The sequence below is a fragment of the Osmerus mordax genome, chromosome 8 (assembly GCF_038355195.1).
Source record: "Osmerus mordax isolate fOsmMor3 chromosome 8, fOsmMor3.pri, whole genome shotgun sequence".
NCBI lineage: Eukaryota > Metazoa > Chordata > Actinopteri > Osmeriformes > Osmeridae > Osmerus > Osmerus mordax.
In genome coordinates, this window is record NC_090057.1 from 5168581 (window position 1) to 5182401 (window position 13821).

The 13821-nt window shown below is 43.3% G+C and overlaps 2 protein-coding genes across 8 annotated transcripts in view; one reads left to right on the forward strand and one right to left on the reverse strand.

The window, feature by feature from the left end:
- Nucleotides 1–2389: 2389 nt before the first annotated feature.
- On the reverse strand, nt 2390–3963 carry lft1 (lefty1). Its single transcript, XM_067241115.1, has 4 exons — nt 3699–3963; nt 3292–3538; nt 2934–3173; nt 2390–2805 (listed from the first exon to the last, which is right to left on the reverse strand). The coding sequence occupies exons 1-4, from the start codon at nt 3961–3963 to the stop codon at nt 2481–2483; spliced, it is 1077 nt and encodes a 358-aa protein (XP_067097216.1). The 3' UTR covers nt 2390–2480.
- Nucleotides 3964–8239: 4276 nt separating this feature from the next.
- The window catches only part of cdc42bpab (CDC42 binding protein kinase alpha (DMPK-like) b), a 48137-nt gene continuing 42555 nt past the window's right edge, over nt 8240–13821 (forward strand). For all 7 annotated transcript variants that reach the window (XM_067241107.1, XM_067241110.1, XM_067241112.1 and 4 more), the window contains exon 1: nt 8240–9106. In XM_067241107.1, the coding sequence (XP_067097208.1) occupies nt 8929–9106 (178 nt within the window). In that variant the 5' untranslated portion in view covers nt 8240–8928. The remainder of the gene's footprint in view (nt 9107–13821) is intronic.

Here is a 13821-nt window from a genome sequence, read left to right on the forward strand (position 1 = left end):
GTTTAGCACGTTTAGGCTTTGTGTGGTGTCTTAGAAATCTAAGGAAGTATTCATTGTTTCTGATGCAAGTCACTACCCCCCATTTTCACCAGCATATAAAAGGGTCACAACATCCTCTGAGAAATATAAAACTATACATTAATAACACTGAGCAGAGGAAACTTTGGCTACCAAAATTTGACGTTCTGATCCGCTTGGCAGCCTTATCTCATCTTTTGAACTGGCTTCCAAGACTAGTATTGTTAGTATATACGTTTGTGACTGTGGCCCATTGATAATTCTGGCTCTGTATCAAATCAACCATATCATGGCTCTTAATTGAAGATACTTAATGTGATTGTCCCCACTGAAAGTGTTAAACCCTTGCATCCTTTCAGCCAGAATATAGGTTGTATGCATCCAAATTGCAATTGCTCATATTTAAAATGTCTACAGGAATTTCCCGTAAACTCAAATGGCTCATAAATCATCACCGCTTGATGCTGGTGTGCTAGTTGCATGACTGTATACTCACAAATTACTTGTATGTTGTGTTCGAATGCAATTGTAAATTGCCCAGACTAGATTTTTATAAGTTTTGAGTTTGTGTTTTCAGCATATGAAGAGGTGTACAATAGTGAGTCATGCTTTACGTTCTGGGTGAGGTTGATCCTAATCTTTCATCGTTTTAAAAGCCTACTGACGCGTTCTCTGTATCGGATGTTTTGATATTTGTTCATATTTGCTTTGGTTTTTTATGTGGTTTTCTATCGCAACAATATGGAATAAATCAATAATAAAGATTAGAAAGTGTATAAACTGTGTGACAAATTATTTCTGTAGGATTTTCTTCAATCAGTGAATGCATACATAAATTCCCTTTAGCCTGCCAAGGTGAATTGTTTGAACAAATTATGTTCAGACATGAATTAGGAAGGTTAGCAATGTACCATATTCTATATACACATTCTACAGGTTCTAATCACTGAAAATAATATGTCTGTGTTCTGTTCTAGAACCTTTTTTGTGGCAGGGCCCCTAGTTTGAATATATCCGGGCCTAGTCTAAAATAAATATACATTTAAGTTGGGCTCAGATTGGTTTTCAAAAACATTTATAACTGAGAATGCGGCCATTAAATAATTTTCTTAATAAAAGGTAGGGGGGACAGATTTGCTATTTTCACACGTGCCACCCATGTATAATGAAACCTACGCCCATGGTTTCAATATATTTAACCTAGGGTCCTTCCAGACTGTTAAGAACCTTTCTTGTTAATGTGTACTCACATCCTGGCTCACCGATGTCTTTAGCAAGGGTGTGGGGATGACAGGACCCCCCACCCAGACTGCAAACAGAGATTGGGGTATGATCTGCAGAGCAGTTCCCTGCCTAACAATGTTGTGTCTGTGTGTATCAGCTAAAGACTGATGTCAACACAGCCCTTCTGGGTGTGTGTGCCATCGTCTTCTCCCCGTGAGGCCTGTAGACTGATCCTCCTGCAAACAACCACGACACGCAGGAAGCCGGGTGCAAATGTCTGCCAACAAATCTGTTGTTGACCGTCCTCTTCCATGACAGTAGCCTCTCATTGTGACAGGTTATACATCATTAGTCAAATCGCAGGTATTGACAAAGCATTACCATTTCCTATTTAAAACATAGCAAATAAAGAGGCACGGAATATACAGATGGAAGCAGCTGTGGGCCTTTTTAATTTGAATTAACTTGGGGAAGAGTGGCTTAGCACAGACAAGCTTGCTGTTGTAGTCACAGACTGTAGTCACTGTGGAATTTATTTAGAAGTTAGTGGAAATTACAAGTATTGTCTTTGTGAAATTAGGATTTTTTAAATGAAATTGGAATCAGCTAAAGGTGCTAAATGCAAGGTTTATGTTTAATTCATGTTTATCTGGGTTGGAAAGATAAAAGGTTATGGGGTGCACTTGCCTCATTTTAGTTTGATGATTTGTGAACGTTGTTTATAATAAAACCGAACTTATGCTTGTGTATTGACAGTTTGTTGTATATGTTGATGTTCCTTTTATTGGCTATTCAATGTTTCTTACTTATTATTTGTTACAGGTTCGAAATACATTAATTTTCATTCTCAATTTAGATATTTAGATTTGTAATGCATTGCATATTTTATTGTTTTGCAAGCAGAGAAAAGAGGAAAAAGCAAACTTATAAGTGAAAAAATAGTTTTATTTTCCCCAGCATAAAATATATCATTCAACCAAACTATTTACATCTAAAAACACCTGAGACCAAATGTCTCTGACTGCCGCTACTTCATACTATAAAACTTAATACAAAAGGATCGTAACACTGTAAACTCAATAGTTAAGTAGCCTATACAACATTTGATATAAAGTGCTTGTGGGTACAGAGTTGAAATACAGCATCTTCGGTCCAACTCCCTGAGAATAACATATTTTAATATAAAAGTACTGGAAGTCATTTGTAGGATCTACATTTTTAAATCTGGAAATATGAGTTCAAACTATCGATACATTGTCCATTGTACATGCACATTTCTCGACGATCATGTTGGGGAATTCGGCAACTTCAATCTCTGTGTAGTCGCCTTTCTTGACCAGATACATCATCGGCAGTGGTGCGCTTTCTGCAATAGTACATTTTCTCTCCCCATAGCCATAGTTGCGTTTGGGTTGCTTGCATCCTCCAGCGCACTTGTAAGCCTGGTAGCCCGTGGGTTCAATGATCCAATACTGGGTCCAGGTGAGTGCTCGGAAGTTGATGAAGTATTTATCTCGGCAGCACGACTCCTTGTTTGGATTGGAATCACAGTCGCCTCGAGATCTAAAGAGAGATAAAAAGAAAGGGAAACCGTTAACCTCCTGCGCCAGTACTAATTATGCAAATGAAAAGGATAGTTGTCACTCTATTACAATATCTCTCCATCCTGTATATCAAAGCGCGCTGCTTACCCAAACTCTTCGAGGTTGAGTGTGTAGAGAACTAGCTCCGGTTTTCCCAGGGTGTTGGCCGTCTGGTCCTGGGTGGTAAAGTGGACACTCTTGGCCATTTCTGCCGCGTAGCTGCCAGGTCTCTCGCCCTCGACCCACACCTCCATGTGCATAGGTGTGTTCTGCTGCGTCATCGACCAATAGTGCACGGCCTGGGTCACATCAAAGCTTTTCCAGCCCGTCTCGTGAATGGAAATCAATCTGTAAGGGTGAGAAAGAGGGTGTGATTGATTGAACACTTTGCACGTCTAATTTGACAAGTGATTAGATTGGAACTCAATTAATTGAACAAGTCGCAGTTTCAAAATTCGAATGTTACCGAGAGTCCACCAGCGAGCTTCTGTTGGATCCGTTCTCTAGCATTTCAACCCAGTAGATGCTGACCCGAGCGTTGTTGACTGGACGGTAATTTTTCTTCTCGTTCATTGAGCGCTTGTGATGGGTAGCTTTCTGATACAGTTTTAACTCAGCCATGGTCACTTCGCTGTTAACTGGAATTCTCGCTTCCATTTCGAACGCTATCCTTTGCCGAGTCGTGTCCGAGTACAGATACTCCCCAGATATATCTAAAAAAGATAACATTTACATGGTTAAGGTTAGTAAATATATAGGCCTAACACTCCGAGACATGACAGGGAACATAAAACTGGCAGTTTCAAATACAGTGGCACTGAATAAATACACAAAACCGCAGTGCATACATTTAACAATTTAAACGATTTTTACCTGCATTTCCAGGGATGCCCCTCAGGATGCCCGCCAAACTAGGCAGAGATCTGCGCCGCCTGCTATGGTGCAGCTTCAACATGGAAGCGTACTTGTTTTTAATATGGGTCGGGATAACCATGTTCTCCAAATCCCGCTTGTGAATATTCGGAACTTCATCCAGACCAAGTTTTTGAAGCAGAGCGTCCTTCATGTCATGGTGCGTAAAAGCCTTGGTTAAGGTAAGAAAAGCAGCGCACAGAATACAAGCACGGAGAAAATCCATCGTAAAATCTTCCAGGTAGAAGTACAGTAGCTGAAGTCTGTTTGCTCGGAAAGGGAGAGAGACAGTGTCACTGTGACCCCCAGCCGGTCCTTATATGCTGGTGACACTCCCGGTCGTTCGCACATTGACGATGGGGGTGGGGACCGATATCAGAACAAAGGTGCGACATTAAAGCCACGTCCTGGACAGGCCATGTTTAAGTGCCATACTTCAAACAGCAACAAATCTCCAGTGAAGCGATTGAACGAAACACGTATCCGTTTCATGTATGGTGTTCTACAACTTTTTACCCACTCAATTCTTTCACTCTTTCTCTAAAACATAAGGCTATTTATTCAGTTTCAGGCAAACGATTGATGAAAGACCCATGGCCTATCTGTATCTATCAAAACTTGTTTTGCTTTAATGTCACGGTTAAAAATGTAGCCTAGTCTTTTCGATCTGTAATCTGCACAACGGAAAGAATCAATGAACCAATCCGTTTATTGTAGAAAAGTTGATGTTACATAAGGATTTACAGAAACAAACAATTGAAATATAATTAGGCTAATAAAATGACCTGTAAATGGATATAAATTATTATCATTCTGATGGATCTTAAGAACAGTAGTTTATTATCTTGAATAGGTTTACCTTTATGTTCACTTACATTATAATTTCTTAATGAACATACATAGGTGGCTATTATTAAGTTATCATGTATTAGATCAGTAATAGATGTTACCAAATTCTAGCAAATCCTCCATGACCAAAGTCCATACACCTCTTGTTAAATCCTATGTTGTCTACATGATGCACATGGGGCCCAGACATTCTCTGACCCCGTGAACCTGGGCTTTCCTGAGTGTCCCTAGCCCGTAGCCCCCACATCTGTCTGTCCACACCCTGATGTGTACATTCCTCTGGATGATGCAAAGCGGGATCAGTCTGGCAACAGCCTGTCGTACAGTCTCTCTGCTCATTTCTGTTCTTCAATCTGTCTGGCAGCTCCCAGATACGTTTAGCCCAGCATTGGACTAGTGTGAGTATGGAGTTTGGGGTAGGAAGGAATGAGGGGAGGGGGTCCAGGGGGTGGGGGTGGATTAGATGTTTATTCCAAACCAGTCACCCCTTCTGCCTCCTCCAGCAGATTAAAATTATTAGCCAAACAGACAGTTAATCCAGAGCTCCAGCAAGGATGTGGATTGGAAGCTCTTCACGGGTTGGTGGTTATCTGATTCTATTGCAGGATTTGCCTTGCCTTTTTTGTCACACAAACACTAGAAGAGGGGTGCGCTGGCTGTAGCAGGGGCCCTGTCTGTGTTTGTGTATTGGGACTTATTTACTCTGAGATGTCAGACAGACCTACGGAGGACAGGAAGAGCAGATGACAGATGACTGTCAAAAGACACATCTCCACAGCCTGTTTTATGAGGACCACACTCTATACAGCTACTGTGTAGTAGCAAAAGCTTTTAGCAAAATCGACATATAGTGCATTTGTGATTTGGTGCATCACTTGTCTTACAATTTATCGGTAAAAAACAAAATAGTGCTACCTGCAGTTCTTTCTTTTATAAAGTGTTGCATATGTTCTCGATTTTAGGCAGTGTCATGCTGTCAAAGTTAAAAGTCAATACTCAATATTTATATATTTCACTAGATTTTGTATACAAGTAAAATAATAAAATGTATTTGTATTGGTGGGAAAGTAATGTCAATGGTTTTCTTTGTTTCTAATGTTGAGGACATTGTAATATGGAAATGTCCTCCTCAATGGACCAGAGGGCATAAATTACTGCCTTGAATCAAATCAAGGTTGTACAGAGGCAATCAGATAGTTGAATGTTCATATGTAGATTCAGGCCAAATACATTGTTCAGTCTAGTCTAAGTATTTAGTGATGGCCTAAAATACACAACAGACTTTCACTCCCATTATATCCCCTAATTTGGTAAATTAAGGTGCTTATTTGTGTGACATTTCTCAGTCTTTCCTTCTTCCCTGCCTATCAAAGGCTGTGGTTTCAGTTCAAAGGTACAGTTGATTCTTTCAGGTGCCATTTCTTTTCAATCAAAGGCCTACAAGCTCCCACAATCAACAACACAGGTGTTAATGAACATCCATCATTTGCATTCGAAAGAAGTTCAATTTATCAGCCATCCCCTCCCGTTTGTGAAACATGAAATCTCCTTGCACCTAAACACTATCCTAGGCTACATGGTGAGGTAATGCACAAGCACATACACAGGATAAATGAATCAATCTGTGTTCTTTGAGATGTAGGTCTATATATCTATCTTCCACGTTTATGAGAGGTAAGCTTAAAATGAGAACTTCTATAAAATGTGGGTTGCAAGTTCTTCTAGGTGTGGTCTGCGGTCTTCAGCAGCTGCGCGGCGGACGATTAATCAATTAATCCACTCGTTTATTGTGGAGAAGGACGCTTTGAGAAAGTAAATAGGCTATTGATGTTGCTGCTAACTATGTAGCCTTCATGTTGTATAGTCACTAACTTACTGGTTATTGCTGGAATTAGTCATATCCTTGACCTCAAATATTTGAATATTTTCACCTGAAAAGCGCCAGCTGCAAACGCATTAGCTCAATTGTCCTCACTCACGCTAATAACCATCTAGGCCCGAGCCTACTAATCACCGAGTGTCTGTTGAGCGGTAAATGCGCCAGACATGAACAGGTATAGGCCTACAAAACAACATAATTGCATAATTGTTCATTTTCTTTGACCTCCAGTAGCCTATAACCAAATTGCATTTGATTTCGGATGTATTTATGGGTACATATCTTATTTTTGGCACTGTAGGACATTTTCCTGTTTTATTTTATTGTGTAGCTAATCAGAACCAGGTCCGAACCGGCTTTTACCAGATGAGGGAATAATAATATAAACCAAAATCCGATTTATTAGACTAAAATAAACTGACATTAGTTACATTTATTACGTGCAAAGTTTACATCTAGCCTACATTACAGGAATCAAGGGTGTAAGTTTGGCTTGAACAGATACGGGGCATGGATTTTAGGGGGTAGGGCCTGATGCCGTTTTCTATTTTCTTGAGTCTGCAGTTGCTATTTGCTTCAGCGTGGGACTAACGCCCGATAGTTTCCTCCTTATTTTCGCATAAAGGCGTAAATCTGGTGGGATATTACAAGTATTTAAAGTGTGATGTGTTTGTGTGTGTGTGTGTGTGAGGGGGGGGGGGGGGGTGACAGTCTAGTCAAGACAAAAGTTAGGTTACGTGTACATTTATACACAAAAAAAGTGGAAAACATGGATGTGATGTATCCAATCGCAGTTCCATAGAAAGTTGTAGTAAGATTCCCCAGTCACTAGGTGGCAGCTATGCCCTACTTCGCCATGGGACAGTAATCACATGGCACTTTGCACCACTGGGCCATATGTCTGAGTTATTATAGGGACTTTTATAGGTTTTACTTTTATTGCATTGAATACCTGACATTTGACATATTAACGACTCTAGATAACATCATATTGATCTTGATCTTCTGAAGGGTGTCTGGTAGGCTACTTCCATACAAAAAGTTACGTTTCTGGCTTCTTTTCAACTACTCATAAACACTTTTATATAGGCTCATCTAATTAACTTTGCTCTCATTACGTCTACGTCTTTGAGATTTTGTAATCAGTTAATTAAGGTTGAATATATTTTTATTTATTTTTTACCCCAAAGCATAGACCCCAGCATTCACTGTTGTCTAAGCCTAGAGTGCTAGTCCATTGTAGAAAACATTAAATGTAAGGGGACAGAATGGAAAAAGCGTTTACCTTTATGTGATGTAGACTTATTTGAGAATATTTTCATAAACGACTTGTGGGGAGTGTTGTTATGTTTAGAAAAATCCTATCCTTGTTTGGTTAATGATTCCTAATAACCTATATTCATTACACGTGTAAGGGACCAAGGGAATAAACTCGCCTATTCGGTCTATTCCCAAATGCTCAGTCATTAAAAAAAGATGTTCAATGACAATTAAAGAGACAGTTCTTCTTTCGCACATTCATTATGTCATTCCATACCACCGCCCGCAGTTTCCATTCACAATATTGACTATCCTTCTAGTGTCCCCTCTCCCGTCCCCGCAGCAGATGCTGTGACGGTAGTTTGACGGGCGCCATGATGAGCTGGGATTTTGCCTGCTGCAGCAAGGCTAGCAAGCGGAGACGGTAAGCGACCGGGGAGGCAGGCAAGGGGGGAAGGCTGCGTCCCGGATTGGTATGAGCAAGAATACACCATTCTTCTTGACGAGAACTAGCCCTACCCCTCAGGAGCCACAACGTTTTCGACGGCAACGGATATGGACTTTTACTCGAACAATCGTTTTAAACTGTGAACAGCATTCCACATAATTTAAGAAGAATGGTAATTAAAGGAAAAAACTAGCTAGGCTCCTACTAGCTAGCTAAGCCTTTCGCCCTTCTATTCTCATCAGAGGAGGGGCATTCGGGCTTTGTAGCATTGCAGATCTGGCTAGCTAGTATGTTGATGCATTTTCGTTGCAGCAGAATGGATATTCATATATATCAACGGCTCAGGGGATTGCTGTAACTGCATGGACACGGGCGATACCTTGATAGAGAAGCATTTTTTGGACGAGAAGAATAGACATACTACAAGGGCTTTCAGAACGTCAAAATCTGCCGGCCTGGGCTGGCAGGGTCTGTGAGTTATCCTTTATGTGTCTTGGGAATAGGTTGAATATGAGGACGTATTCCACATTTCGCAAACAACCCATACTGTATCGATGCCTTTGTGAGAGGATGAGGATGATCGATTTATCTTAACCCCCCAGTAGCTTTTGCTTGCCTGAGAGCATCCAAGTTTTTTTTCTTTCAACAAGGTGAGAATAACTTCTGTCGGCGTACCTAGCCCACTGTCATTCTGAAGATACTTTCAGCCAAGTCAGTTTCTATAATTGCTGGAAACACCCAAAATAGTTTGAATCATGTCGGGAGAGGTTCGTTTGAAGAAATTGGAAAAACTAATCCTGGACGGACCAGCTCAGTCAAATGGCCAATGCCTTAGTGTGGAAACCCTACTGGATATACTTATCTGTCTTTATGATGAATGCAACAACTCGCCCCTCAGAAGAGAGAAAAACATTTTGGAATTTCTGGACTGGGGTAAGAATTTGGCTTTCCTTTTTTTTGAGTCACAATGTTGGTGCAGTGGCCCTGCCTCTCATCACATTCCTTTTATAGTAGTGCTCAAGCTAGGCCTTCAAAGCGAGGCCACCACCTGATTACGCTTCAGTTTCGAAGTGCTAGCTTGTTATTGTGCCATTGTGTTTTTGTACGGGGGTATGACCTGTGTGTATGCTTATTTGAGATACTTTAAATACAACTTGATTAGTCTTTCAAAACAAATCCGCGTTGCAACACAAGTTAGACAACAAAAACGGTGCTATTATGTTTGCCATTTGTTGTAGACGTGGTACTAAAGGGCAGGCCATAAAAAACATGGAACGTTTGCTTTTTTTTTACCTCCTCCCTAGTCCTCTCGTTTAAACCAAGCACACACAGGACCACACACTAACAACTCAATCGTTTGTGGAAAAGCTGAACTGTGACGACATTCGGGGGTTTGGTTTGTGCATGAACGTGGAATGCGAACAACTCACCTTTTATCTGGTCGCGACTCGCGAGCCCCGTTGCTGGGCTCGGGCATGCCTGTCCCGCTTGTCTTGTCGGATCTCGGTGCCCGGCGGGAGCCAAGTGTGACTTAATTTGGATATTTTCAAGACGCTATACAAAAAAAAAACGCACATTATACTCGGACATGATTAGGACTATTTAACTTGCATTTAACGTCATGGTTATGAAGAGTTTCTACACTTGTTTAAACCATACCGAAATATGGAGGGGGTATCTCATATCCTATTAAACACACCAGAAATGGAGGGCACATCCAACCCCAAAAGCCTCTCAAAGAACAGGCCTGGTTTGTTGGATGAAACTTAAGCACATGTAGGTTATAATGACTTCGCCTGGGTATTTGATCTCACTTGTAATTGTCTACCTCCTTCTGCTCACACAAGTAGACAAACATTGGTATAGTTTGGCTTTTCTTCTGTTTGGTGACCTCATTCCAGTCGAAATGGAGCCCTGCATGGCCTGCAGACATGAGGCCCATATCATAGCCTGTACTGGTCTATAGCATAGTCTGGACTGGTATAGCTTTATTTACTACTAGCCATCCCATATCCTTTTACAAGGATATTACATAAAACCTTTAAAACTTAACACATGAGATGAGAGCTCAGCCAATTTCTGTTAAACATGCTTTGCTAAGTATCAAAGTAGAATAGTCTTTAGTATAGCATAGGCTTAGTTATAGTGTTTGACCTTATTTTTTAGCCTGTGTAGCCTCCTATTAACCTGATATAAAGATTAGTCACATAAAAGGTGACCCACCAATAAGTTAAGTTCTAGAGCAGGGTGTCTCCAACCCTGTTCCTGGTCAGCTACTTGCCCGTAGGTTTGTGCTCCAGCCCCAGTTCAAACTAACCTGATTCAACACATCAACCAGCTAATTTTTTGAATCAGGTGTGCTTGATTGGTGTTGGAGTGAAAACCGACATGAAGCTAGCTCTCCAGGAACAGACAAGGTTGGAGACCCCTGCTAAGACCTTCCTCAGTCTTCTATGAACACAGTCTACGTTGGCCAGCTGCTCAGAAGCTGTGGGGCGCTACAGCAGAGTGCATACAACTCCACGCTCCTGGGCGCTGGCTAGCAGACTCCGCCTCTACTTGGTCTGTGATCGCAGGGGCGAGCTAGAAATTAGGATTGCATTTTTTACTCGCTTAACAGACGATTTTGTCCAAAGCAACACGCTGACAGTCCATGTGGAGAGTACAGCAGAAGATCGAGGATCGGGAGTGCGTAGCTCTAACAGTATGTCAGTGGTCAGAGTGAAGGAACAGCCTATTTACCGGGCACAGTGCAAAAAGGAATATCTCAACTATAGTGCGACAATAACATCTGTGACTTCTCTGTCGTCAGTGCAGGCACTAGGCCAGTCCAGGTGCTGAAGCTGGATAGTGTGGTCGGCCTGCTGTATGGAGATCCTGATGAGTGAGGTTGATTGTGGAGCAGGGGTCAGGACATCCTTGTCACGATGCTGGCCGTTATACTGTTTCCTGTCTGGAGATTCAGCAGGGCTGGGACAGGAAGTGCCGGAGGGACTGGGGTGTACTTTCAGGCACATGATGTCATACCAGGAAGTGTCTCTTTGTTTTGTGTGCTTCGGTCATTCCCGTGTGCTGCTTGCCTGCCTATATAAAGACACATCGGTGGTGAGGTCACTCATTTGTTTAATCACTCACTCACTCACTCACTCCTCTCCTCCTCCACAGACAGTCTAGTATATGAAACACTTAAGTGCACTAAATGTAATAGAGCAGAATTCGTTCATGCTATGTGCTCAATATCTCATGCACTCAGCCCAGGCCTTGGAGAATAAGAATGCCATCTCACTATTGCCAAGTTAGGCTATTACAGGATGTTATCCATCATCAGAAACTGGCTTAAGTCCTTGCTTGGCAAGTAACACACAAGAAACCAGAGTGGTAGGGGACTGTACACTTGCACCTAGTTACAGTCTTTTCAACATACAGTCTGAAAGGAAAAAAACATGCAGTATATACAATGGCCTTCAATAGGAAGACAGTGATGCTTAGCTTATCACAAAAGGAAAGAGACAGCCTCTCCTCCTTCTCTGTTCTCTTCCTCCTCTCACATCCTCCTCCTCCTCCTCTGTTCTCTTCCTCCTCTCACCTCCTCCTCCTCCACTCTTCTCTTTGTTAGTATACTTTAAAATTGTTTCACTTGGGTGAGGCAAACGGTGTAGCAGTCTCTCTCTCTGGCTGAAAAAGGAACACTACTCTTCTTCTTAATGAGTCAGACCCAGAGGAGCAATTAAGCCCTCTTCCCCTTCCTGTCCCCTGACAGCCAAGTCTAGACCAGTGATACCGACAGACTGACACACAGAGACACACTGTTTTCTCAAACAATTTCCCTCGCTATGAAAGGATGAATTTGTGCTAGCGACTTAAGCTGCCTTTCTTTTTTTTTCCCGGGTTGAAATGCGTTCATTGCCAACTTGGCTGAAGCGCGGCCTGCATACTTGTGTCTTCCCCCCTCAGTTACTGAACTGGAGTTTCTGTGGTGGTCATGGAGGAGGAGACACTCTCCCTGCTGCAGGATGTGTGTGTGAATGAGTGTGTGTGCAGATGTGTGTGTGTGAGTGTCTGTTTTTGGTGTGTTCATAAGTGCAGATGTGTCTGACTGAGAAAAAAAACGGGCGTCCATGACTGTTATTCCTAATGTAAAGAGGGGATTTTAGCTCACAGTGGAAGATCTGACAGCTGATCAACCAGCATATTCATGAAACGACGCTGTGTCCCAGAAGAGCCAGCTTTGGGATGGGGTGGGGGGGGAATACCCTCCCCTCTGATGTCACAGGGAATCTGGGCCCTGATATGAAAACCTTCCCCCTCTCCTTACGGAGCTGACTGGGTGTGGTATCCACACAGTATTTAGTGGTGATTTGCTGCGCTGAGAAAGGTGTTGATGGGTGAAATTATGTGGTTGGCTACGCGACGCCCAGCGGTTAAGGGACCAGGAGTTAGCAGCTAGCGTGCTTTCTGGCCCTCCGTGTTTGCCGTAGCCCAAGCATCCCTGCATTTTGTCCGGGCTCAGCTGTGTGTGAAAGCGCTGACTCAAGACAGAGGCCCTCAGAGCTGCACTGTGGAATTTGGAGTGGAGGTGCAATGTTAGGACGAGAGCAGCTGTTCAGGCCATGCTCTTTGTCCACAACCCCCCCCCCCCCCCCCTCTCTCTCTCTCTCTCTCTCTCTTTCTCTCTCTGCCCAGTAACAGTGTAGCGGATCAGCTAGTCGTCGCAGTTTATTGGGCTGGGGCTGGGGGTGGGGCTGGGGCTGTCAGAGTGACAGTGCAGTAAAGGCCAGAAGCCCTGAATGATGGATGGGTCTGCTGAGTTGCATCTCTGCAGTGCTGTGTGTTCAGACCTGGCTGTGTTCAGACCTGGCTGTGTTCAGACCTGGCTGTGTGTTCAGACCAGGCTGTGTTCAGACCTGGCTGTGTGTTCAGACCAGGCTGTGTTCAGACCTGGCTGTGTTCAGACCAGGCTGTGTTCAGACCTGGTTGTGTTCAGACCTGGCTGTGTTCAGACCTGGCTGTGTTCAGACCAGGTTGTGTTCAGACCTGGCTGTGTTCAGACCAGGTTGTGTTCAGACCTGGCTGTGTTCAGACCTGGCTGTGTTCAGACCTGGCTGTGTGTTCAGACCAGGTTGTGTGTTCAGACCAGGTTGTGTGTTCAGACCTGGTTGTGTGTTATGTATTCAGACCTGGCTATGGATTCAACCCAGTCAGGGACATGTTGCCCAATAACCAGAGTTTGTGCAATCACACACACACCGCAACCTAATAGATATTGAACATCTAGTAAAACAGACTGTTGTCAGTGTGAGACTCCCACTGCTCAATCCCTGGACGACCATCCCGCTCGTGAACGAGGCAGCCACGGGCGGCGTGTCCTTGTCTTTGTGATGCGCTGGTGGCTTTGAGGGTGACCCTGTGGGGGCTAATATTAGGCCGATGTTGCAGCGCTGGTGTCTGGGCTGACCAGCGAGGAAGGGACGCTCTCTGCTTCCCCGTGACTCTAATCACGAGAGTCAGGGGCCTTCCTCTGGAGCACCAGGACAGGACAGGCTTTCATTCAGCCGGCCGAGCCCAGGCCTCCCTCCCCTCACATGGGCCTGATCTGGCTGGGCCGGCCCCTCTGCTGGATCACCTGGTTGTCAGGCCTGATTTCTTTC

Bases quoted from the DNA above. Each gene is read 5' to 3' on its own strand.
- lft1 (XM_067241115.1), bottom strand. From the start codon at position 3,963: ATGGATTTTCTCCGTGCTTGTATTCTGTGCGCTGCTTTTCTTACCTTA. The intron at 3,539-3,698 runs GTAAAAATCGTT...TATCTTTTTTAG, and splicing joins GGGCATCCCTGGAAATGCAG to ATATATCTGGGGAGTATCTG. The intron at 3,174-3,291 runs GTAACATTCGAA...TCACCCTTACAG, and splicing joins AGCTCGCTGGTGGACTCTCG to ATTGATTTCCATTCACGAGA.